The 27,474-nt window shown below is 26.0% G+C and overlaps 4 protein-coding genes across 9 annotated transcripts in view; all 4 read left to right on the top strand.

The window, feature by feature from the left end:
* The window catches only part of LOC123259514 (furin-like protease 1, isoforms 1/1-X/2), a 117,046-nt gene extending 111,581 nt beyond the window's left edge, over positions 1-5,465 (top strand). The window contains exons 13-14 of one of the 3 annotated variants that reach the window (XM_044720068.1): positions 2,815-2,884; positions 4,938-5,075. In XM_044720068.1, the coding sequence (XP_044576003.1) occupies positions 2,815-2,873 (59 nt within the window). In that variant the 3' untranslated portion in view covers positions 2,874-2,884; positions 4,938-5,075. Of the gene's footprint in view, positions 1-2,745; positions 2,885-4,937 lie in introns of those variants that run through there. The other 2 variants (XM_044720067.1, XM_044720069.1) reach the window with 2 other exon arrangements.
* Positions 5,466-7,649: 2,184 nt separating this feature from the next.
* On the top strand, positions 7,650-12,393 carry LOC123259512 (acetylcholine receptor subunit beta-like 1). The gene is made up of 5 exons (XM_044720064.1): positions 7,650-7,768; positions 7,835-7,971; positions 8,044-8,198; positions 9,500-10,574; positions 12,018-12,393. Exons 1-5 carry the CDS (start codon positions 7,711-7,713, stop codon positions 12,180-12,182), a joined length of 1,590 nt encoding a protein of 529 aa, XP_044575999.1. The 5' UTR covers positions 7,650-7,710; the 3' UTR covers positions 12,183-12,393.
* A 1,416-nt stretch (positions 12,394-13,809) lies between these two features.
* LOC123259513 (putative peroxisomal biogenesis factor 10) lies at positions 13,810-16,253 on the top strand. The gene is made up of 2 exons (XM_044720065.1): positions 13,810-13,886; positions 15,282-16,253. Exon 2 carries the CDS (start codon positions 15,288-15,290, stop codon positions 16,119-16,121), a length of 834 nt encoding a protein of 277 aa, XP_044576000.1. The 5' UTR covers positions 13,810-13,886; positions 15,282-15,287; the 3' UTR covers positions 16,122-16,253.
* A 2,140-nt stretch (positions 16,254-18,393) lies between these two features.
* LOC123259510 (cullin-1-like) lies at positions 18,394-25,542 on the top strand. Of its 4 annotated transcripts, XM_044720063.1 has the most exons (3): positions 18,402-18,567; positions 21,071-23,422; positions 25,529-25,542. In XM_044720063.1, exon 2 carries the CDS (start codon positions 21,123-21,125, stop codon positions 23,418-23,420), a length of 2,298 nt encoding a protein of 765 aa, XP_044575998.1. In that variant the 5' UTR covers positions 18,402-18,567; positions 21,071-21,122; the 3' UTR covers positions 23,421-23,422; positions 25,529-25,542. The 4 variants fall into 4 exon arrangements, with proteins under 4 accessions (XP_044575996.1, XP_044575995.1, XP_044575997.1 ...); XM_044720061.1 differs by lacking the exon at positions 25,529-25,542 and having other exon boundaries at positions 18,394-18,459; positions 21,071-23,753; XM_044720060.1 differs by lacking the exon at positions 25,529-25,542 and having other exon boundaries at positions 18,395-18,474; positions 21,071-23,753.
* Positions 25,543-27,474: the final 1,932 nt, after the last annotated feature.

Genomic DNA, 27,474 nt, shown 5'->3' with positions numbered 1-27,474 from the left:
GGTACTCAAATGAAAGGTCTCGATGAGTGTATTGTCGGGGTGAGCTTATATCTTAAAAAATGTCAATAGTTCACAAAATACAAGGTCATTTCTTAATTATGTATCTAAAGATAGAGCATTTTTTAATGCAGTCTAAATAATTATCATCATAAATTAAAAATGATATGAAACCTTAAAAAAGCACAACTCCAAGTCAAGACCTTTCTAATGATACCAAATTTAAACATAAAAAACCCATTTTATCACAAAAAGACACTAGCCACAAAATTTTTCTTATTCTCTTAATAATATAGATGAAACATTTAAAAACTGCCGATTAACTGCTGTGGGTGTGAAATCTATTTTCTCGATTATAACTGATTATGGGCATTGTATTTTACCAATCAACGAATCGAATAATTGAGTGTTGAATTATTAAATAATTATCGACAGTAGTTGATGTAATTAAATCATTTAATTATTACTAAAATCGATAATAGTAAATAAATATCTGTGATTGAATTTGATTATTTGTACCGAGTGTCTTTAAATTGACATTTTGTATGATGTTATTGCAGCTTATTCTGCTTTTAATTGTTATATCATTCATTTGTGATTTTTAATCATAATCATAATTGTAGTTATTATTAATTAGACAGTTTTAGTGTTTGTTAAATCATTGAAGAAACATATTTACACTTAATTAATGATCATTTGTTAATTAGTTACGATTTTATTGAACAAACCCACGGCTGAGTATTGTAATTGATTAATTAGATTTTTTTTTTAATTAAAAAAATTACTTAAAATTGTGGAAAAAAAAAATCTACTATATTTTACTAATTTTTGAATAACAAATTGAATCGCACAATTTTAAATGAATATTCAATGGAATATATATTAATAAATGACTTTATTTATAAATATACATATCATTGAATAGCCAAAAAATTACCATAAATAACGAATGTGAAGCGACAGTGATGCATAGTCCATGATATAAAGATAAAACTTGTAAAATAAATAAATCTATCCGTCGTACACCTTAACTCGAGCTTTTTAAAAAAAAAAATACTAAAAAATGTCTACAATTAGTTTCTGGTCCATTTAAATCCCGCTCAAGCTCACAAACGAAAGTACTCCTACCCGAATAACGAAAAAAAAATATTTAATTGTAATATTTAGGCCGTTAATTGAAAAAAAAACGTCGGATTTATATAGAACGGACTGATGAAATTTTTCTTTAGCAATAAAAGCTATTTTATTTAAATTGTATAATTGCATCACGATGGGCCAAATCAAACTCGACGTAATAGCTATTAAATAAAATTATTAAATAAAATAATATGGAACATTCCAAAACTACCGATCTAACGCTTAATAATTTTAAATCACAATATTATTAATTATAATTATAACAATTATAATCCATAGAAATAGAACAGTTATATTTAATTAATTAATTAATTAATTATTACCCATCGTGTATGTATATTTAATTAATTAATAAATAATTGTAAATGTATTTATTGTAAATGTTTGTATGTAATATATAAATATATATAAAATGTATCTTTTTGCTTTTGGAGGAGTGACATATCTTAAATATCTTAAATTATTAAGAAATGTGTGGGTGGATAATAATAATAATAATAATAATAATAATAATAATAATAATAATTATAATAATAATAAAACTATTATTATAATTAAAATAAAAATAACAATAAAATTCATAATAATGATAATAATAATAATAATAATAATAATAATAATAATAATAATAATAATAATAATAATAATAATAAAACTATTATTATAATTAAAATAAAAATAACAATAACATTAATAATAATAATAATAATAATAATAATAAATAAATAAATAAATAAATAACACTCTTTTTATCACGCACGCAATTATTTTTTTCTGGTTATTTGAAAATTAAAATTGAAATAACCAATTAAAAGTCATTATTTATATAAATAAATAAAAATGAAAATGAGTGACAGCGTGAGTGTAATAATGCCTGATGTTTCACAAGTATATGCATATATAGTCATAAAAATATATATATTGATAATATAATTTAAATAAGTGATTAAAAAAAAATATAATGAATCTTATACGCAAATTTATTTGTATATCATAAATCAATTAATAATTAAAAAAAAAAAAAAAAAACAAAATATTATATACAAAGTTTGCTTTCTGTAACCCGCACGCAATTATTTTTATTTAGATATATAAATATATATTTTTTAATTATTATCTCTATCTGAACTAATTAAGCTTATATATGTGTATAAATTAAGACTTCCGGTTGGTTACGGCTTATCTGCTTATATTAACTATTCTCGCGGATTGTTATTTGTTTTTCGTATTTTTATTATTTATATTTAGCTTATCGACTCTTTTATTACTATTACTTGAAAGATTATTTTTTACGGCTCGGTTTATAGTATTATAGTCGTGTGAAATTGGCTGGCTACTTATTAACAGGTGTATGTATATCTAAAATATTTTTTATATCTAAGAGCGGGTATATATATTTTTATGCATGCTTTTATTTTTAGGAGATAACATTTTTTATGGAACTTTGGTGGTTTTTTTTGAGCTTTTTTTTAAAACTAATGTCTAAAATTTATCACCGATTTTTATTTAAAAATTGCATGAACTTTAAAATAAAACTAATTAAAATAATACATAAAAAATAAGTATATATTTTTCATAACTCGTAACAAGACTAATTAATTTTTTAAAAAGAAACCAGAGGACTATCATCTAACAGGAATATTATCTAGGTATCCATATACTTTAGCAGATTTATTGCAGTGGATTATTTCAGCCTCCGCAACTACTCTTCTACTTCACGTACAACAAATTCACCCTGACCGCTTTTACGGTGAGTTTTCTTTCTATACTACTTACTACTCTATTATTAAAACTAACTTCTCTTTACACGCTTTGCTAACTCACTGCTTACACGCTTGTTTAAATTTTTTTAACTGTTGTAATAATTAATAATATTAAAATTACTAAATAAATCAAATTAACCAACTCGCATGCTAAATTAATTAAAATACTAACAAGCCAAACAATTAAAATAGATTCGATTATAGTAAATATGCATATGAAATATAAAATGCTTGTGAATGTCAGAAAAAAAATTGCATGCAATTTTTAAAATTACTAGCAACCTTGCAGTCACTTTGTGACTGCCGTAACTTGTGAACTATAAATAAATAAAATTTTATTAAATAAACTTTATTAAATAATGACTTTTGTTAAAATGCACTGTACTTTCTTAACTATTGACGTTTTTAAAGATATAAGCTCATCTCGATGTTACACTCATCAAGAGCTTTCATTTGAGTACCCACATGCATTTTTGATATATTTTATATATTTCACAAATATCAGAAATATCATATATATACAAATATATTAAAAAATTGATGTAGGTACTTAAATGAAACGTCTCGATGAGTGTATCATCAGAATGAGCTTATATATTTACAAATGTCAATAATTAATAAATTATAGTGTAGAAGTACCATTTTTGGCCACCTTAGCACCATTTTTGGCCAGTTAACATTTGAATTAATTTATAAAAAATTTATAATAAAACAAATTGAGTTTGTAATGGTTTATTAATATAAATTCATTTCTTTATCATTTATTTAAACAATCATTTATTTAAACAATAAATGGCCATAAACGGTACTTCTACCCTATTGTATTTTATCAATTTATGATATTTTTAAAGATATAAGCTCATCATGATGTTATTCTCATCAAGGGCTTTCATTTGAATACACACATGCATTTTTGATATATTTTTCATATATACATATATGTAATATATATAATATATATGAAAAATTGATGTGGGTACTCAAATGAAAGGTCTCGATGAGTGTAACATCGGGATGAGTTTATATCTTTGAAAATCTCAATAGTTGACAAGATACAAGGTCATTTCTTAATTATTGACATTTTTGGAGATATAAACTCATCCTGATGTTACACTCATCAAGAGCTTTCATTTAAGTACCCACATGCATTTTGATATATTTTTCATATATACATATATATCAATATATAAAATATATGAAAAATTGATGTGGGTACTCAAATGAAAGGTCTCGATGAGTGTATTGTCGGGGTGAGCTTATGTCTTTGAAAATGTCAATAGTTGACAAGATACAAGATAAAAGGTCATTTCTTAATTATTGATATTTTTAAAGATGTACGCTCATCCCGATGTTATTCTTATCAAGAGCTTTCATTTGAGTACCCACATGCATTTTGATATATTTTTCATATATACATATATGTAAAAATATAAAATATATGAAAAATTGATGTGGGTACTCAAATGAAAGGTCTCGATGAGTGTAACATCGGGATGAGCTTATATCTTTAAAAATGTCAATAGTTCACAAGATACAAGGTCATTTCTTAATCATGTATCTAGAGATAGAGCATTTTTAAATGCAGCCTAAATACTTATCATCATAAATTGACTATTGGTGAGAATGATATGAAATCTTGAAAAGGCACTAATTTACGTCAAGATCTTTATGACTATCCTGGAGGCAAAATTTTTCTTATTCTTTTAATAATATAAATTAACAATTATAGTTAATATAAAAAAATTATTATTATTACCAAAATTATTGTAATTAGTCCTCCAACTGCTAAAGTGCATGTCGAAAAAAAAAATAAATTTTTATAAAAAAAGATTTTATAAAAAAATCGCATGGAAATATTTTTAATTCAATTAAAAAACATTGAACGGTTATTAATTTATAATTGATTTATTTATAATTAAATTACAAGAGGCAGGAGTTAAAATTTAAAATTAAATTTATATGTAATAAATGTATGCATTAAGTACGGTCCTGTAATTTTTAATTATGTCGATTATGTTAATGATATTTTTGTATTTGTAGAATGCAAAGTCGGCTGGTACATCCTGGAAGGCCGATGTGTACAGTCATGTCCTGGAAACACGTACGTGGACCACGATTCCAGAAATAATGCCTGTATTCCGTGTCATTACTCTTGTATGAGCTGTTCGGGGCCTTCAGATATCGATTGCACATCATGCCACGCGGATTCAAATCCTCTTCCTCCGGAAATGGAGAACTTTCAATGCATTTTGAAGTCTATCGACTGGAAGACCAAATCAACTGTGTGGTTTTACCGAATGACTATTGTGCTAGGATTTACCTCCGTTCTTATGATTGCAATTGTCCTTTATTTATGGCTTTCTTCGACCAGGAGACTTGACAAGGTTTTTAATCACGGGTACGGATACACCGAGTTGTCTCTTCCTGCTGATCCCAAAGATACTGGCGATCACAATCTTGACAAATATCAGTCTGAAAGCGAGTAATTTTAATTGTTATTATATAATATGTAGAGTACTTAAAAATTGGCTTGCAACAAAAATTAATTATTTTATTAATTGTAAATCAAAATGTAAAAATAATTGTTTTTAAATTTTAATTAATTTTATTTTTAGAGTATGAGTCATTAGTTTAAATGTTTGATATTATTAAGAAATGGTCTCAGGTACATTTTTTAATTAATTAGATATTTCATGAATGTTCTTTATAATTGTAGTTTAAAAAAAAAATTGTTTTTTTTTTTTATTGAGGAATAAATATGTATTTTTTTTTATTTTTGTTAAAATTATATTTAACAAATCAAAAATATAAATTGAAATTTTGTTATAGACCTAATCAAAATAATGGAAAAATTGAAATCAAAAACATCATTTTTATAAAACTAAATAATTTAAGATTCTTATATATTTAAGGAGCGAGGCTAAAAATCTATATTCTTCTCTGTAGAATAAAATTTTATTATTACACTATTATACGTATGAATTAAAGACTTTGACAGCTCGTGTAAATATAATTGTGTACAGCAATAAATACTTATGTAATATTATAATCTAGTTACTTTTATTTCCTGTATAATAACACAAAATATAATTTTAAATTAAGTGTATGAAATTTTGCTACTTTTCGTCTTTTCAATGTATGTTAAATTTTTTTCTTTCAAAATATAGGATTAATAAGGCCCAAATTGTCTTCTGAGAATCTCTATACGTCAGAAACAAAATATTACAGCTGTATTTTTAAAAAAAAAATCTCAATAGTCAGATTTATAAGATTCAAAGTTCAAATTTTCAAAGATTCGCTACTTTTAGCTGTTTAAAATCGTCTTAATAATTTTTTACTGAAAATATCGATTTAATAAGGGCTGGAAAAATTTATGACCTTTACGCATCAGTAAAGAATTAAGAGAAATGAATTTTATCTAAAAAAGTAACGTTGCAACTAAATTTTTAGAAGTAAAGTCAAAAATTTCACGAGTTTTGATTCTTTTGGTAGTGTGTTGAATTTTTTTTAGAAAAAATATCGAAATGATTCACAATCTAACTATTTAGACTTAATAAACTTATTAGATTTGATATTTTAAAAAATAATTACTTTATTTTATTTTCCCTCCAATTATAACCGTAAATATCTTCTAAAATTTTTAAATTAAGAAAATAAACTATAAATAAATAAAATTTTTCTTTGTTAAATAATGACTTTTGTTAAATTGCACTGTACTTTTTTTAAATATTGACGATTTTAAAGATATAAGCTCAACCCGATATTACACTCATCGAGACCTTTCATTTGAGTACACACATTAATTTTACATATATTTTATATATATATATATCATATTTCTGATGTTTGTGAAATATATAAAATATATCAAAAATGCATGTGGGTACTCAAATGAAAGCTCTTGATGAATGTAACATCGGGATGAGCTTATATCTTTAAAAACGTCAGTAGTTAAGAAAGTACAGTGCAATTTAACAAAACTCATTATTTAATAAAGCAAAATTTTATTTATTTATATTTCACAAGTCACGGCAGTCACATAGTGACTGCAAGCTTGCTAATTTTTATTACTATTTTTATAATTTATTATTTATCATTTAATTATGTCTCAATTTAGCCGTTAAATTTGGAGAGGGAAGTGCGTACTTTCGACTAAGGTATAAAGAAAAGATCATTTCTTAATTATGTTAAATTACACTGTACTTTCTTAACTATTGACATTTTTAAAGATATAAGCTCATCCCGATGATACACTTATCAAGAGCTTTCCTTTGAGTACCCAGATGCATTTTGATATATTTTTCATATATACATATATCTAATATATATAAATATATGAAAAGTTGATGTGGGTACTCAAATGAAAGGTGTTGATGAGTATAACATCGGGATGAGCTTATATCTTTAAAAATGTCAATAGTTCACAAGATACAAGGTCATTTCTTAATTATGTGTCTAGAGATAGAGCATCTTCGAATGCAGCCTAAATACTCATCATAATAAATTGACTATCGGTGAGAATGAAATGAAACCTTGAAAAGGTACTAATTTAAGTCAAGATCTTTATGACTATCCTGGAGACAATTTTTTTTTTATTCTATTAATTATATAGATAATAATTATGACCAATAATTTTTCTTCAAGAAGAAATAGTCGATAAGTTGTACAATGATAAGTAAGAAGAAACTTTTTTCAAGGGATGTCAAGGTAGAGAGCAGCTTTACTCATTATTTAAATGTATAGATAACAACCCCTATTGATTTTGTGGGCGGTGGATGAATATGGCAGTCCGGTGGATGTCATTCTGCTCAGAATGTACATCTACTCTAAAATACTTAGATTTTTGTTAATATCTGCTGTTTTTTGTATCGGTAGGTCTAAAAATTTTCCCACTACACCCCAAATAATATAATAAATAACAATAATTGTTGTCGTAGGCTTCTGCTCTGAAGATGAGGAGAGATTGGTGCGAGATTTGTTTAGGGGCTACAACAAGCTTATCAGACCAGTTCAAAATATGACTGAGAAAGTTCATGTGAGATTTGGTCTCGCTTTCGTCCAGCTCATCAATGTGGTACGTAATTTTCTAAGTATACTTAATTATCTGAGTAAAATATTAAAATAATTATTAATTCATTGAATTTAGAATGAAAAAAACCAAATTATGAAATCGAATGTATGGTTGAGATTCGTATGGACAGATTATCAGCTTCAATGGGATGAGGCTGATTACGGTGGTATCGGAGTGCTACGTTTACCTCCAGATAAAGTTTGGAAACCTGATATTGTTTTATTTAACAAGTAAGATATTTTATCATCAATATTTTTATTTATTATTATTATTATTTTATTTTATAATTAAAAAAAAATTAATTTTAACTAAATTTTATATTAAAAAAAATTGATCTAAAGTCAAAAATTAAAAAATTTTGAATTATTAGTAAAAATTAACTTTTTTATAAAAGTTATTTTTAAACTTTTGAACTCTTCTCAACAAACAAAAGTTTGGACACTCGGGACCTTCTGTAAGTTTAGAAGTAAATTTAGAACACTTGCAAAACTTTGAGTACTCATTCGTTACATTCAAAGTACACAAAACTTGAGAAACTCTGATTGGATACTAAAGTTTCAATTTAAATAATTATTTTTTAGACTGAAGAGTTGAAACTAAAGACTTTTATTTTGATTTTTAATCTGCTAATTAATTAAAATTTGCTGTTAATAACAAAAAAAAAAAGGTAATTATTTACAAGTGGGGTCAATCACTTTTTTGCCTTATATTTGGACATAGAAATTTTTTTTTGATCAAATTGATCAATTATTTTTTTTAATTGTTCGTTTTTTTATGTATTTAAATAAAAAATATTAAAAAAAAAGATGAAATAGAAATTTTATCCAAAAACATGAAAGCCAATATTTTTTCCAATTTTAAAGGCAAAAAAGCTATCGAAATTTTTATTTTTTCCTTTCACAATATTTTTTATCATAAGGTAAAACACCCAGTTATTGACACTGGCCTAGTTGTTTGACACTTGCAATTTTATTTTAATTAAAAAAAAAAACAAATCAACTCTAATAAATTAATTAATATATAATTTTGAATTATAAATTTTAAGATAATTGGTTTTTTGAGAACATTTGATTTTTTTCTACCTTAAATGTGCCGTAAAAACAAGCAGAATTGCCCAAAATGGGGTTGACCCGACTTGTAAATAATTACCAAAAAAAAAATAATAATAAAATTAATTTTAAAATAAGTACTCACAAGCCTTAATTCATTTAAAAATATCAATCTGCGGAAAACCGCGAAAATCCGTGAAATACACAGTAAAAAATTTTGTGCTAAAAATTTTTATGTTAAATATTTAACACTTTTTTGTATTGATTAACAGAATAAGTATTAAATTTACACATAAAAATGTTAAATATTTAACACGAAAATTTTGAACACTAAGTTTTTTGACGCAAAATTTCTTACTGTGTAGAAGAGAAAATTTAGAAAAAATGATTTGTTTAAACATTAATAATTTTTACTTTCTATCCAAATAATTTATAAGACTTTAAATAAATTTTTATAAATAGTAATAATAATAAATTTACAGTGCTGATGGCAACTATGAAGTCCGTTATAAAAGCAACGTGCTAATCTACCCAAACGGTGAAGTCCTGTGGGTCCCACCAGCGATTTACCAAAGCTCATGTACAATCGACGTGACATACTTTCCCTTCGACCAGCAAACCTGCATAATGAAATTCGGCTCTTGGACGTTCAACGGCGACCAAGTCTCCCTGGCTCTGTACAACGACAAGAACTTCGTCGACCTATCAGACTACTGGAAGAGCGGAACCTGGGACATAATCAGCGTCCCAGCATATTTGAACACTTACCAAGGAGACTTTCCCACGGAAACCGACATAACTTTTTACATAATAATCCGCCGCAAAACATTGTTTTACACAGTGAACTTGATCCTTCCAACAGTCCTGATCTCCTTCCTCTGTGTCTTAGTATTCTACTTACCAGCCGAAGCCGGGGAAAAAGTAACTCTAGGCATAAGTATCCTGCTTTCTTTGGTCGTGTTTCTGCTGCTGGTATCTAAAATATTACCGCCGACTTCTCTCGTACTGCCTCTTATTGCCAAGTATCTTTTATTTACCTTCATAATGAACACCGTCAGTATTCTGGTGACTGTAATAATAATAAACTGGAACTTCCGAGGCCCCAGGACTCACAGGATGCCTCAAATGATTCGTAAAATATTTCTCAAGTATTTGCCGATGATGTTAATGATGCGCCGTCCCAAGAAGACAAGGCTCCGCTGGATGATGGAGATCCCCAATGTTACTCTTCCGACCTCGACTTATTCCGGAAGTCCTACGGAAAATTTACCCGGAGGAATGACCAAGGCCAAAATGGAAATTATGGAACTCTCAGACTTACATCATCCGAATTGTAAAATTAATCGCAAAGCGCATCACACTGGTACTTCGAGTACTGCCGCTTCCGCGGCTGGAACTGGAACCGCCGGCGCTGCTGGTGGGAACAACGAAGGTGGCGCTGATAGACGCGGTTCCGAAAGTTCTGAATCGGTTTTGCTGAGCCCAGAGGCCACTAAGGCTACTGAAGCTGTTGAGTTCATTGCTGAACATCTTAGAAATGAAGATCTTTATATTCAGGTGATTTTTTGGTTATAAAAAAAATAATTTGCTTGAAATTTTATTTATTACTTGGAGGAAAAGTTTCTTTTTTCCTTTTAAAAATTAATTTTTAGGAAATTTTTTAAGTCATTTTATTTTTTATAAGGATAAATAATTGAGTTTTTTGTTTAGAATAAAAGTCTTCGCTTGAGAATTTATTTATTACTAAGAGGAAAAATTTCTTTTGAAAAATATGGACATTTTTTTTGACAAGAAATTAATTTTTAGGAAATTTTTAAAATAATTTTATTTTTTATAAGTATAAATAATTGAGTTATTTGTTTATAAAAAAAAATACTTTGAAATTTTATTTATTAGTTAGAAGAAAAATTTATTTTGAAAAAATCTGGACATTTTTCTGACAAGAAATTAATTTGTTGGAAATTTTTAAAATAATTTTAATTTTTAGCTAAAAAAATGAAAATTTTTCTCAGTAACTTTCTTATTGAAAAAAAAAATTTGATAAATATTTTCAGTTGGGGTCAACTATTTTAATTTTTATTTTTTTTTAACGAAATTTCTATTTAATTTTATTGATATATTTTTTTTTTTTTTAAATACTTAAAAAAATGAACAATTAAAAAAAAAAAAGTTGATTATCAAAATTTTAACAAATTTACTAATTTTCAAAAAAATTTATGAATTTTTTAGAAAATTGTGATATTCAACTTTTTTTTTTTTTAATTATTCATTTTTTTATGTACTTTAAAAAAAAAATATCTAAAACATCAAAAAAAGATAAAATAGAAATTTTATCCAAAAACATGAAAGCTAAAATTTTTTCCAATTTTTTAAGGCAAAAAAGTTGTCGAAATCTTTAATTTTTTCTATCACGACATTTTTTATCATAAATGCACCGTAAAAATAACCAGATTAAAAAAAAATTAAAAAATGTTAATTTTTCACCTAGATATGGTCAAAAATAGGGTGGACTCACTTGATAAATAATAATTACCTAAAATTTTGATAAATAACTTGTGTGAATTTTTATCGAAAATTTTTTTCTTAAATTTACACAACTTTTTTGAACAAGAAAGTTACTATGAGTAAAATTTTGATTTCTTCAACTAAGAAATTGATTTGTTGGAAATTTTTAAAACAATTTCATTTTTTAGCTGAAGAAATGAAAATTTTCTATTTGAAAAAAAATTTTTTTGGTTTGGAAAAAAACAATTTTAGATAAATAACTTGCATGAATTTTTATCAAAAATTTTTTTTTCGTAAATTTACAGAACTGTTTTAAACAAAAAAGTAAAATTTTGATTTCTTCAGCTAAGAAATTAATTTGTTGAAAATTTGTTTGAAAATTTTCAACAATTTAATTACTTGTCTAATTTTTTGCAGTATAAATTTTTTTTTCTCAATTTATGTGAATTGTTTTCTAAGGCAGCAATTGATTTGAATAACTTGTTAATTTTCCAGACACGAGAAGATTGGAAATACGTCGCAATGGTGATTGATCGTCTTCAATTATACATTTTCTTCATCGTTACAACAGCTGGAACTATTGGAATATTAATGGACGCTCCTCACATCTTCGAATACGTCGATCAAGATCGAATAATTGAAATTTACCGTGGAAAGTAATTTCTTCATAAGAATACTTTAAATTCATTATTTTTAATACTTTAATAGATAAATTTAAATTTACTTACAAATAATGTAATTATTTGTCACGCATATCATTGTCTGGAAAATTTTTATTGTAAATTAATGTCTTGTTGAAAGTCTTCGAGTCTTTAGTCGAAAATTGTGATAAAACAATTTATTTCTTCACCAAAAATAATGGATATGAAAAATTGTTGATGTAAATTACTTTTTATTGTTGTCACACTTAAATATTATATTTAATAATTTGTTATAAAATTGTTTACTACACTAGATAGGTAAAATTTTATTTTAATAGCGTGACATTTAAGATAAATAATTGTTACATAAAACCCAAAGAAATTTATGACAAGTCTTCCTTATATAAATACAATAATTAGATAATTAGAATGACAAATTAAAAAAAAAAGTTCACAAAATTATGTAGAAATATTTATTTAATGTTTTATTAATTGTTAATTAATTAAATTAAATTTTATATTTTATTATTTGTTAAGTGAAATAAAAATAGTTTTTAATGCGTTTTATTATTACTTATACATGCATTATTTGTATAATTATAAATAAAATTAATAAGAATGCTCAATATAATTACAAGAAGAAAACACCTCCAGATGTTTTAAAGTCACAAATATGTAATAGTTAATATTTATTCATAGTCCGCCGATTATTTGCATTATTTAGTTTATAGTAATAATAAGATAGTTAATATACAAAATACATGAATTTATTATAATATATATAAATATTATATATGATAATCAACCGGCTTAAAGTATGGGTAAAATATTGTGTAGTTTAATACCAGCCTTTTTATTGACAGTTGCAAGTTTTATTAAATTTGTATTGAAACTTTTTCAAAAAAACTAAGAATTATTTGCAAAGAAAAAATATTATATTTGACACTAAAAATTTTTGAATTAAATAATTGATTAATTTGAAAATAAATTAATTTTAAATACAGATTCAATGGACTTGTAACAATGTCTTTAAGTTATTCACTCGGATGAGTAAAAAAATTATATTATATATTATAAATTATAATTATACCGTTATTGAAGCTAATGTAATAATATTTATTTGTAAAAAAAAAAAAAAAAAAAAATGAAGAAAGAAATATACACCGTCTTTAATAAAATTAATGACGTTATACAAAAATTCTATTTTTGATTAATCATTTTAATATAATAATTTAATTTTGATTTTTTTTTTAAATTTTTCTTGGTGTTAAAAAGAGTATTTTAATTATTTTTTAAAATTTTTTAAGTATGAAAATTAATTTAGCTGATATTTTATAATTTTAAGAATTTTTTTAACAAATAAGTTATGTCAAAGAAAATGAGAAAAAAAAATTGACATTTAGAGAATTAAAAAAATAAAAAATGCAATTTTTTAGATATAGTTTCTTGGAGCAAATTTATTTATTTAAAAAAATTAAAAAATTGTCAATGGTTCAAATATATTTTAGTTACTGATAAATTACCAACTTGTTTTAAAGTTACTAAAAAAAAGTTACTAGAAAAATCTAGGGGCTATTACTTAACCTAAAATTTATTTTTAAAATTGAGTGAAAACAGAATGTTGTTCGTAAACAAATGAAAAGAAATTGATAAATGTCAGTGTAGAATAATAAATAAATAAAAAAAATAATTTTATCTTCCTGTTTTTATTTTTAATTTAAAGGTAAGTTATTAAGTAACACTTAAATTGCAAGACACAATTATTTATGGATTTTATTTAACAATGACCCTGAAATTGAAATGAAAATTAATTTAGTAGATATTTATTTAACTTTAAGAATTTTTGTAACAAATTATATCAAATAAATTAGAAAAAAAAAATTGACATGTAAAATTAAAAAAATAAAGAAAAATGCAATTTTTTTTAAATAATTTTTCAGAACAAATTTGTTTTTTAAAAAAAAATTAAAAAATGATCACGTGACTGCTAACTTTAATGTCATAAAATTAAGTGACATTTGATAAGTTTTAGAATTTTTTAAACACAAAAATTAGGGCAAAAAAAATTTATTTAAAAAATTTCATCTTTAGAAGCTCTAAAAAATTATACATACAATTCTTATATGTGATTTTCTAGACCCAGCTTTAAAAGGAAAAAATTGAAAAAATGGTGACATTAAAGTTAGTAGTCACTTGACTATTTTTTAAATTTATTTAACAAAAAAATTTGTTCTAAAAAATTATTTTTAAAAAATTGCATATTTAATTCTTTTAAATTTCTAGATATCAATTTCTTTTGCCATAATTTAATTGCTACAAAAATTCTTAAAATTATTAAATATTTTCCAAGTTAATTTTCATAAAAAATGCCAAATGTTTGGAAAATTATTAAAAAAACAATTAAATTTATTATTTTTTAGAATTTCTACTTGTAAAATTTTTTTTGAAAAAAAAAATCCTAAAAATATAAAAATGTCTTAAGAGGCCATGAAAGAAGATTTGATAACATTTTTATGAGATGATTTTTGGTGCATTGTTTTGAGCTAAATTTTGGACAGTTTTTAATGAAATTTAAACCACATATAAAAAATATAATAATAAAAGCAGGGAACTAATTTATATATGAAATTTTTACAAAAAAAAATTAATTCATAAGAAAAATCGCAACTTTATACAGCCTACAGAAATCTACATCAAAATAATGAATTTTTGTTTATTTTATGGAAGCAATGATCATAAAAAAGAGTTTCCTGCATTCTTTGTCACTACTAAGTTATAAAAAATTTATAAACTCGATTATTTATAATTACAATTATTAATAATAATGCACCGAATGTAATTATCAATAAACAAGTGGATATTATTCTTATGAATTAATTTTTTTTTTTGTAAAAATTTCATATATAAATTAGTTCCCTGCTTTTATTACTATATTTTTTATATGTGGTTTAAATTTGATTAAAAACTGTCCAAAATTTAGCTCAAAACAATGCACCAAAAATCATTTCATAAAAATGTTATCAAATCTTCTTTTATGGCCCTTTAATATTTTTACAATTTCCATCTTCAAAAATATGTAATCTATAATTTTATTTATAATTTGATAATTTGTCCTTAGAAAATCATGAGAGCAGCCAATCAAGCTGAAATTCTACGAGCTCATCAACGAGACGACGAGTTCCTCAAAGAATTAGACGGAAAATTACAAAAATTTCTGAGTAAAATAAAAAATAATAAACTCACACAATGGCAGAGCGAGATCGTGCGATTTGTGTATTTTATCTTCACATCCGGCTCGGAAAACTTGACTTTAGGAGAAGAGTACACGGGAATAACGCAAGCGAGTATCAAAAACCGGAAAATAGTCACCATACACGCCCGAGTTCTGTGCTTGCTCCTGGAGCTCTTCGGAGAAAGAGAGCTGCTGAAAATAGTCGACAGATTAAAGCAATCAGCGGCTCGCAGCGATGACTTGAATCACAAAGAAGCTTGGTTGAATATTTTAAACCTAGCTAGACTTTTTATTCCAGTCGCTGTTGTATTCCAGAAGTGTATGTTCTACTTGATGAATTCCCGGTTCAGCATCAGCCGACAAATCGCCGGGATTGACTACGCTAAAGTTTTTGGGATGAGCCCGACGGGAGACGTTAGCTGGGGATTGAAATTCCTGGGAATAATCACGCTGATCCAGTGCGTGTTACAGATCCGGCAAGCTGGCTTTAATAAGGACAAGGACTATGATGACGCTGGTCAAGATCACGCTGGTCAGCTTGCAAGTAGTAATGAAAAAGTTGCTAATTGCCAGCTTTGTTTCGAAGCACAGCCGTCCGCTGTGACTCCGTGTGGTCATTTGTTTTGTTGGAATTGTTTGGCAGAATGGGCTAGGGTCCAATCACAATGTCCGTCTTGTCGAGAGTATTTAATTTCTTCAAGGATTGTTCCTTTACTTAATTTATGATTTTTTTTTAATTGTACTTTCTTTAATTGATTATTAATTATTTTTTAATACTTAAGGATTTTATTTTACTGAGAAAAAGAAAAATCCAATAACATTTTGATTTTCTTACTTAAGATCAATTACTTTTATATATTTATAAGTACAATGAATTATAAATATTTTTGTAAATAATTTTATATAATACTATGTAAATTAAAAAAAATTTTTAAATAATGTACAAATGTTAAATATTAAACTGTGAATAGGTATGTTTAAAATTTCATCAGTCTATTTTTTTTTCTGACAATTTTCAGAATTTTTTTATAATTAATATAGTAAATATTTAATAATTTTTAGAATTTTCTTTTGTGTACTTCAATTTTTTTTAAAAGTCCTAGTAGATAGATTTTAGGAATTTCATAAAAAGTGAAATTTTTCTTAACCACGCACACTAAATACGTTCCAAAATTGTTTCTTTTAATTTTTAAATTTACAACAAAATTTTTTTTAATTTCCGAAAATCATATACAACCATATCGGTTACTTGGATTTTTAAATTTTTTATTTTATATCTTTTTGTAAAGAAATAAAATTTTTTTTTCTTAAGGTAGTTGTAGCGTGATAGGCATTTCAACAGAAAATTATAAAATTTTTTTTATCGAAAGGTAAATAAATTAATAATTCACTACCAAAATTTCAGATCAATTGACCGCACCGTTTTTAAGTAATTAATTTTCGAAATTGCGTCTTTTACACGTAGAGGTATAGAGAGATGGTAAAGTTAGTATGAAATCTTTGGCCCACTCGAGTGGTACGGAAGATTTCATACTAACTTTACCATCTCTCTATACTTCTACGTGTAAAAGATGCAATTTCGAAAATTAATTACTTAAAAACGGTGTGGTCAATTGATCTGAAATTTTGGTAGTGAATTATTAATATATTTATCTTTCAATAAAAAAAATTTCATAATTTTCTGTTGAAATGCCTATCACGCTACAACTACCTTAATAGTCTTATGAACGTGGACTTGGCGTGATTTTTACACGCTTTTTACACGCTTTATATTAGCTTCACTTGTATGTCAGTTTGTATGTCAGTTTGTCAGTAACTCTCCGTGGGTAATCTGCGCGCCTGCGGCCTTCCTTGGTTCTGGTAGCCGTTTCTCAGGCTCCCTCTCCGAAATCGAACTCTGATTCCCCGTATTTATATTTATAAATAATTATTTTTTATTAGCTTCACTTGTATGTCAGTATGTAACTCTCCGTGGGTAATTTGCGCGCCTGAATATTTTTGATAATCAACAAATAATAGTTTAAAAAAACTAAAAAATCACGCTTTTATAAATAAACCAAACTAAAAAGTAAAAAATAAATAATAGTTTAAAAAAACTAAAAACACGCTTTTTATAGAAAACCAAACTAAAAAATAGAAAATAAATTTAAATTAAGAATCGTGTTAAAAATTTCAATAAATATAAATTAATAATAGTGTAAATAAAAAAAATGTATTTTATTTTAAAAAAAGCGTGGGGTGCTTTTTAAGATATTATCAAAATGATAATCACTCTACTCATATCTGTCAATAAAATATTTATAACTATTGACACCATGCAGCTCACGCTTTTTTTTAAAATAAAATACATTTTTTTTATTTACACTTATTAATTTATATTTATTGAAATTTTTAACACTATTCTTAATTTTAATTTATTTTCTATTTTTTAGTTTGGTTTTCTATAAAAAGCGTGTTTTTAGTTTTTTTAAACTATTATTTTTTTACAGTGAAACTGTTTTTGTTCGGATCTCAAGTACCTAAGGTTTCTCAGAACTCAACTACAATGTCCCTTTGTACTCGATAATAGCTTATATTTATTTGAAACAAAATATACTCTATATAATAAATATTCTACGATACAGAACCTAAACTTTCTAATTTGGATAGTGTTCACTATTTAAATTATGAATTAATAAAATAATTCAATATAATCTAAATTACATTTAAATTTGCACTGGCTGGTAGCGCTACCTTCTGGATGCATCTAGAGGCATTACAAGCGCAAACTCCGTCACAGGGCGCATATTTACACCAACCTGAGGAGTAAAGTTGAGGTGCAATAGCTGCATTAGTATAAGTATCATTAGTATCAGTTACTAGAAATTTGAATAGCGCGCTACGCGCGCGGCTAAATTTTAACCAATAATGAATCGTGGCCCGTTTTTTTTGCGAGTTTCGACCTTTGACTAACTTCAAGACTTTCATCTATTTTTTTATAATAATATAGGATTCAGTTGGACCAAGTTGGGATGTAGGTTGATGGTGAAGTGAATACACGTGAGGAAAATCAACCAATTAAATGGTATACATACACCGGGTAACCTAAAAATTCTACCATTTTTAATTTACTTTTCTTAGGTTTATTTCATTTACTTAAACAAATTCTATCGAATTGTCGTCAACACACATAGTAAGCACACTCATCCAATTATTTATTTATCAATTTTAATAAATGTTTTCTTTTAAATAAACATTTCGATAATCAATCCCTACAAAAAAGATTTTTACGTGTTCAATTGTTTGTTAGTTTTCATTTTAGATTTTCGAATATTTTCAATGATACTTTATAAACATAACCTTACTTTTAGCTTAAACATTTTAAATTAAATAATTAAAAAATTTTAGATCTTTTTTTAATAATCATAGGTGATAAATTATTAATTGTTACTAGTAGAAAAATTATATCAGTTATTTTTAAGGTCATAATACAACTAATAATTATTTATTCTTTGAAAAAAAAAAAAACGCAAAAATTAATACAAGTTTTTTGATTTTCTATGAATTAAACATTATTTAATACTAACCTTCATTTTTAATAAATACTACTGAAATTAACAAATAATATTTCATTAGTTTTTTTTTAATAAATGTTTAAATCTAATTAATTTATTAAATAATAAAAAATATTAAGTATCATTGAAATAACTTGAAATAATATTTTCAAAATTTTTTTTACAAAATTAAAAATTTGTAGAATTTTTTTTATTAAAAAAATTAAAAAATAAAATTTCATTTGTTAATAATTTGAAAAACTAAGTGCAATTAAAAAAAAAATTTCTAGTTCCAATTTATTATAAATTAAGCAAAATCAAAAAATCAAAAATTTCGGCTAACTTTATTATTATTTATTTAAAAATAAAAAAAAATTAAATGTTAATTTTATTATCTCATATTTAAATAATTAAATTATAAAAAAATGAACAAAAAACTAATTAATTTTGTAAATTCCACGTGTGTAAAAATCGACGTACCCAATTTATTAAATAATAATGAAAATTAATTTACCAGACATTTAATAATTTTAAGAATTTTGGTAACAAATAAATTATTGCAAAAAAATTAGGAAAAAAAATTGACGTAGATATTTAAAAAAATTAAAAATGCAATTTTTTAAAAATAAATTTTCAAACAAATTTGTTAAAAAAAAATTAAAAAATGGTCAAATGACTGCTAATTTTAATATCATTAAATATTATTAATTATTAAAATAATATTTTCAAAATAATTATTTAAAATGAAAATAAAGGTGGCCAACATTTAAAAATTTGTAGAATTTTTTTTATTAAAAAAATTAAAAAATAAAATTTCATTTGTTAATAATTTGAAAAACTAAGTGCAATTAAAAAAAAAAATTTCTAGTTCCAATTTATTATAAATTAAGCAAAATCAAAAAATCAAAAATTTCGGCTAACTTTATTATTATTTATTTAAAAATAAAAAAAATTAAATGTTAATTTTATTATCTCATATTTAAATAATTAAATTATAAAAAAATGAACAAGAAACTAATTAATTTTGTAAATTCCACGTGTGTAAAAATCGACGTACCCAATTTATTAAATAATAATGAAAATTAATTTACCAGACATTTAATAATTTTAAGAATTTTGGTAACAAATAAATTATTGCAAAAAAATTAGGAAAAAAAATTGACGTAGAAATTTAAAAAAATCAAAAATACAATTTTTTAAAAATAAATTTGTTAAAAAAAAATGGTCAAGTGACTGCTAATTTTAATATCATTAAATATTATTAATTATTAAAATAATATTTTCAACATTTTATTTACAAAATAATTATTTAAAATGAAAATAAAGTTGGCCAACATTTAAAAATTTGTGCGGTTTAAAAAAAATTTTTTTTAGTTCCAATTTAATATAAATTAATCAAAATCAAAAAAACAAAAATTTCGGCTAACCTTATATAAGAATAAAGTTAGCCGATATCTAAAAATTTTTCGAATTTTTTTTATTGAAAAAATTGTTACAAAAAAAAATTTCATTCATAAAAAACTTGAAAAACTATAAGTGCAATTTTTTAAAAATATTTTTTAGTTCTACTTTAATTAATGAAAAAGAAATAAAAAAATTAAAAACGTCGGCTAACTTTATTATTATTTATTTAAAAATAAAAAAAAATTAAATGTTAGGATAAGTGTGGGTATTACTGCGGATTTTTTTATTTCAATAATAAATAAATGGTACTTGAGCTTTTTAAATTAAAAAAAAATGCTGCTAATAATTGAAATCTTCACAAAAATATTTGCATAGTAGTTTTACACGTACAACAATTATTCAATTTGTTATTAATAAACTAAAATTACTTGGCTATACAAGTAGTAAACCATAACTTTTTTGTGAGTTTCTGTACGAAAAGAGGTGATACTAAACGATCTTTTTCTTTACATAAAATGGTTCAAATTTAATATTTTTTGCATATAAAAGTAAGATAACCCTTTTTTAATATTAGTCATGTATTAAAAATTTAATTTTAATCAATTAATATTGTTTATTTAAGGACGCAGTAATAGGCACCAAAAACCGCAGTAATACCCACACACCCTAATTTAATTATTTCATAATAATTAAATTGTAAAAAATGTCCAAAAAACTCATTAATTTTATAAATTCCAGGTGTGTTAAATCGACATCCCAACCAATAGAAAGACCACCAAAAAGTTTCCAAATGAGTATGGCAGCAGCACAATGTGCCTCCGACCCCCCGTCAATCCTGCAAGCAATAGACTTGAGCGAAATCTGGGATGACTTCCGTTCCGGGCTGGACTCAGTCTACAGCCAAAAATCCATGTCTCGCCAGCGTTTCATGGAGCTTTACAGCTACGTGTACAACTACTGCACAAGCATCCAAGAACAGGGCAAGAGAAAAACTCAAGCTCACAACAACGCAATCGCGGGTATGAAAATCTACAAGAAGCTCCGCGACTACCTCTCGGACCACGTGAGCCACCTCGTGACCGGCGGCACCGACCTCATGGACGAAGCCGTGCTGCTCTTCTACACCCGCAAGTGGGACGACTTTAGATTCAGCAGCCAAGTATTCAACGGGATCTGCTCCTACCTAAACCGCCACTGGGTCCGTCGCGAGTGCGAAGAAGGCAAGCGCGACATCTTCGAGATTTTCCAGCTCTGTCTCCTAACCTGGCGCGAAATAGTCTTCTCCTCCCTCAGCACCCAGATAGTAAATGCGCTTCTTAAATTAATCGAGCGCGAGCGCAACGGAGAGACAATAAACACGCGTTTAATCTCCGGAGTAATCAGCAGTTTTGTCGAACTCGGAATCAATGAAGAAGATCCTTGCACTCGCGGCCCTCTGGTCTCAGTTTACAAAGAACACTTTGAAAAAGTCTTCCTAGAAGACACTGAGCGCTTCTACACCCTAGAAAGCGCGAGTTTCCTCCAGGACAATTCAGTCTGCGAGTATGTTAAAAAAGTAGAGCAGCGACTCGCTGAAGAAAATAAGAGAGTTAAAGTCTACCTCCACAAATCTACGGAAGAAATTCTTACCAAAACTTGCGAGCGTGTTTTGATAGAAAAACACTTTGAATCTTTCAATACAGAATTTAAATCTCTCCTTCAGGACAACAAAGTTGAAGACATGGGAAGGATGTATGCTTTAATACTCCGGACTCCAAATGGCCTTGACCCGCTCAGAGATATCTTAGAAGACTTTATATGCCAACAAGGTCTCCAAGCTATTGAAAAGTGCGGTGAGGAAGTCGTCAACGATCCTAAAAGCTACATCGAGACCATCCTTAAGGTCCACAAAATTTACTACCCTCTTGTTAAAAATACTTTTCAAAACGATGTTGGGTTTAATACCGCCTTGGACAAAGCTTGCGGAAAATTTGTTAATTCCAATGCTGCTACTGCGAAAAATTCGAGTAAATCTCCGGAATTGTTGGCTAAGTACTGCGATATTTTATTAAAAAAGAGCAGTAGAAACGCTGATGAGGCAGAAGTTGAAGATAGTTTGGTACAGATTATGTTAGTGCATAAATACATTGAAGACAAGGATGTCTTCCAGAAATTCTACAGCAGGTTGCTCGCTAAGAGATTAGTTAATCAAATGTCTGCTAGCGACGACGCGGAAGCTTCGATGATTTCTAAAATGAAAGCAGCTTGTGGGTTTGAGTACACATCTAAATTACAAAGGATGTTTCAGGACATTGGACTGTCCAAGGATTTAAATGAGAAGTTTAAAAAAATGATCGCGACTTCCAGTAATGAAAAATTGGATTTTGATTTTGGGATTTTGGTTCTATCTTCTGGCTCTTGGCCGTTCACGCTTTCTACTGAGTTTACGCTGCCTTCTGATTTTGAGAGCTCGGTAAGGAGGTTCACTGGGTTCTACACCTCCCAGCACTCTGGAAGGAAGCTCAATTGGCTGTACAGCATGTCCAAGGGAGAGATTCAGACGAATTGTTTTAAGAATAAGTACAATTTTCAAGCTTCCACTTTCCAGATGGCGGTTCTGCTGCAGTTTAATTCGGCTACTACTTTTACAGTCTTGCAATTGCATGAGGCCACGCAGATTAAGATGGATTTGTTGGTGCAAATTATTGGAGTTTTGTTGAAGATTAAGCTTCTGGTGACTGTTGATGGAGAGACTGAAGCTGAATTGGAGCCTGAGAGTAAAGTCAAGCTTTTTACTGAGTATAAAAATAAGAAGCTAAGGATTAATATTAATGTTCCGATGAAGGTCGAGGTTAAGGCTGAGCAGGAGTCCACGCTTAAGCATGTGGAGGAGGACAGGAAGATGTTGGTGCAGGCTGCGATTGTCAGGATTATGAAGATGAGGAAGACTTTCAAGCACCAGATGCTTATTGGAGAAGTTTTGACGCAATTGAACTCGAGATTTAAGGCTAGGGTACCGATGATTAAGAAGTGTATTGATATTTTGATTGAGAAGGAATATTTGGAGCGGGTTGATGGCAAGAAAGATACTTACAATTATCTTGCGTGATCGTAGATTTTTTGAGAGATAAAAAAATATTTAGTTAAGTGTAAATATTTTTTTATTGTTAAGTAATTGGTAAGGTTGATCAGAGGAGTAATTAATTATTAAGGTTACTTGGGGAGTTTAGGATAAGTTTCCTAATTTTAAGGTTTTTTTTTTTAACGTATTCTTAGCAATTTATATTTGTAAGAGGACGATTAATGATGATTATTATTGATATTAATGGTAAGAAGAACATTTATTAAACGAGATTTAGCTATTGATGATAATTATCGTTGGATTGATGAGAAAGTTTTGGGTGTATTATTAAATGTATTTATTATAAAATTACATTTTTAAGTGTTTGGTTATTTATTATTAAGTTGAGACAACGTTCTTTATTATTTGTTCATGATAGTAACCTTAATTTTCTTATAAAAACCGATAAAACTTTAATAAAATATAAATTTAATAAAAAATGTTTTTGAATTTTTTTTGTAGAAATTAATTAGGTATAGTTACTGGATAGAAATACTGATATTCAGCGGCAATGGTTCGAATTATTGGGAAAGTATAATAATTAAGAAATTACCTTGTATCTTGTGAACTTTTGATATTTTTAAAGATATAAGCTCATCTTGGTGTTACAGTCGTCGAGACCTTTCATTTGAGTACCCACATCAATTTTTCATATATTTTATATATTTATGTATATGTATATATGAAAAATATATGAAAATGCATGTGGGTACTCAAATGAAAGCTCTCGATGAATGTAATGTCGGGGTGAGCTTATATCTTTAAAAAAGTTGATAATTAAGAGATTACAGTGCAATTTAAGATAATTAAGAAATGACATTGTATCTTAAGAAATATTGACATTTTTAAAGATATAAGCTCATCTTGATGTTACACTCATCAAGACCTTTCATTGGAGTACCCACATCAATTTTTCATATATTTATATATGTTATATTTATGTATATATGAAAAGTATATGAAAATGCATGTGGGTACTCAAATGAAAGCTCTCGATGAGTGTAATGTCGGGGTGAGCTTATATCTTTAAAAAAGTTGATAATTAAGAGATTACAGTGCAATTTAAGATAATTAAGAAATGACATTGTATCTTAAGAAATATTGACATTTTTAAAGATATAAGCTCATCTTGATGTTACACTCATCAAGACCTATCATTTGAGTACCCACATCAATTTTTCATATATTTTATATATGTTATATATATGTATATATGAAAAATAGATCAAAATGCATGTAGGTACTCAAATGAAAGCTCTTGATAAATCTAACATCATGATGAGCTTATATCTGTAAAAATATCATAAATTGACAAAATACTATGTAATTTCTTAATGTTTGACCTTTTAAAGATATAAGCTCATTGTGATGTTACACTCACCAAGAGCTTTCATTTGAGTATCCACATGAATTTTTCATATATTTTATATATATGATTTTTCTGATATTTGTGGAATGTATAAAACATACAAAAAATGCATGTGGGTACTCAAATGAAAGGTCTTGATGAGTGTATCATCAAAATGAGCTTATATCTTCAAAAACGTCAATATTTAAGAAAGTACAATGCAATTTAACAAAATTCATTATTCAATAAAGCAAAATTTTATTTATTTATAGTTTACGAATCATCGCAGTCACATAGTGACTGCAAGGCTGCTAGTTAATTTATTATTATTAATTTAAAAAAAAATTTTTTGAACAAAACTTAAAATCTAAGTGGAAATGAATAAAAAATTATAAGCAAATGGAAGACATTTATTTTCATTTCATTTATTTCAACAATTTCATAATAACGTAATAATAATATTTATAATATTACAATGCGGCGATTATGTGTTCACCAGTTTTAACAGGAATTCTCATATCAATCAACGTTTATTTGCCTCGAAAAACAGCCCAGCGTATAATAGAAATATAACAAATTTTTAAAATCCACATTTTTGGATTTTACGCTACCTATTATATCAATAATAGTTATTATAATTTATGATAATAATATCAATTTATAATTTTTTATAATTTATAATTATAATAGTAATAGTAATAATAAACTAGGCTATTATTGAGGCATAATCAAAAGTTCAAAAGAGAAGGTGGTGTTAATTTTAAATTACACCACTGACTTTAGAGAACAATTCTCTCCTCAACTGGTAAAATACATTTGATATTTATTTATTTATTTATTCTTCATCATTTTTATCATTATTATTATTAATATTATTATTTATTTATTTATTTTTGTGTTTATTTAACAAGGGATTTACAAATCTAAAATATTAATATCGTCGTACAACACTTTTGCCCGATGACTGGTGGGAGAGTGTCGAGTCTACGTGGCCGTAAAGAAGATACAGAAGAGATTAAAATAAATTCGGAAATTTGACAGATGTTATGTAATGAAAGAAGTTGTTTTTTTTTTTTTTTTTTGTTGATAATTTTCAGTATTAATCAGTTGAGAATTTAAGTAATTATAATAATAATAATTAGCGTTTGTTAAATTTTTATTATAAGTATAGAGAGAAAGTGTTCTCGATAAAGTTTTGTTGATCCTAATAATCTAAGAAAAAATCTACATAACCGTGATTTTTAAAGCAACCACAGTTTTTTATTAGTTAATTAGTATTCTACAGTTAGTATTACTATCGATTACAAGCTATGGTATTTTATTACGTCATTTTTAAATTCAATAATTACTCAAACGAGTACTTTTTTATTTTAGCATTCAATGTTTAAATATGTATAGGATTATGTTTAATATTATATGTGTTTTTTTTTTTTTAATAGTTCCGTTTTAATTTCGATTTCATCATTATCATTAGTAGTATTAATATTTAGTTACTCAGTATCGCTCTAAGGGAGTTTAGATAGGAAGTATATTGACGCTGAAATTCAGATATCTTTAAATTTATTTTATAATACTAAAGTTAGCCCACGTTTTTAATTTTTTTGATCATTTTATTAGAACTCAAGAATATTTTTTAAAAATTGGACTTGTAGTTTTTGGAATTTTTTACAAATGAAATTTTTTTGTAATAATCTGTAGTAAAAAAATAAGAAAAATTCTGTGTCCAGTGTATTTATATGATAAAATGGGGATTTATGGTTAAATTTGGTATCATTGATAAAATGCTCTATTTCTGGAAACATAATTAAGAAATGACCTTATATCTTTTGAACTATTGACATTTTTAAATATATAAGCTCATTCTGATGATACACTCATCAAGACCTTTCATTTGAGTACCCACATCAATTTTTCATATATTTTATATATTTATATATAAAATATATGAAAAATATATCAAAATTCATGTGGGTACTCAAATGAAAGCTCTTGATGAGTGTAATATCAGGATGAGCTTATATTTTTAAAAATGTCAATAGTTAAAAAGTACAGTGCAATTTAACATAATTAAGAATCTACCTTGTATCTTGTGAAATGCTGACATTTTTTAAGATATAAGCTCATCTCGATGATACACTCATCGAGACCTTTCATTTGAGTACCCACATCAATTTTTCATATATTTATATATTTTATATATATGTATATATGAAAAATATATGAAAATGCATGTGGGTACTCAAATGAAAGGTCTCGATGAGTGTAACCTCAGGATGAGCTTATATCTTTAAAAATTTAAATAGTTAAGAAAGTACAGTGCAATTTAACATAATTAAGAAACGGCCTTGTATCTTGAGAACTATTGACATTTTTAGAGATATAAGCTCATCTTGATGTTACACTCATCAGGACCTTTCATTTGAGTACCCACATCAATTTTTCATATATATTATATACATTACATATATGTATATATGAAAAATATATCAAAAATGCATGTGTGTATTCAAATGAAAGTTCTTGATGAGTGTAACATCATGATGAGCTTATATCTTTAAAAATATCATAAATTGACCAAATTCAATATAATTTCGTAATTATTGACATTTTTAAAGATATAAGCTCAAATAAAAGCTTTTGATGAGTGTAACATCGAGATAAGCTTATATCTTCAAAAACATAAATAGTTGAAAA

The sequence above is a fragment of the Cotesia glomerata genome, linkage group LG2 (assembly GCF_020080835.1).
Source record: "Cotesia glomerata isolate CgM1 linkage group LG2, MPM_Cglom_v2.3, whole genome shotgun sequence".
Lineage (NCBI taxonomy): Eukaryota > Metazoa > Arthropoda > Insecta > Hymenoptera > Braconidae > Cotesia > Cotesia glomerata.
This window is presented reverse-complemented; position numbering and strand designations above follow the sequence as displayed.

Coding starts and splice junctions, on each gene's coding strand:
- LOC123259512 (XM_044720064.1), top strand. CDS start 7,711: ATGTACATCTACTCTAAAATACTTAGATTTTTGTTAATATCTGCTGTT. Junction 7,972..8,043: donor TCGTCCAGCTCATCAATGTG/GTACGTAATTTT, acceptor CATTGAATTTAG/AATGAAAAAAACCAAATTAT. Junction 10,575..12,017: donor ATGAAGATCTTTATATTCAG/GTGATTTTTTGG, acceptor TTAATTTTCCAG/ACACGAGAAGATTGGAAATA.
- LOC123259513 (XM_044720065.1), top strand. CDS start 15,288: ATGAGAGCAGCCAATCAAGCTGAAATTCTACGAGCTCATCAACGAGAC.
- LOC123259510 (XM_044720063.1), top strand. CDS start 21,123: ATGAGTATGGCAGCAGCACAATGTGCCTCCGACCCCCCGTCAATCCTG.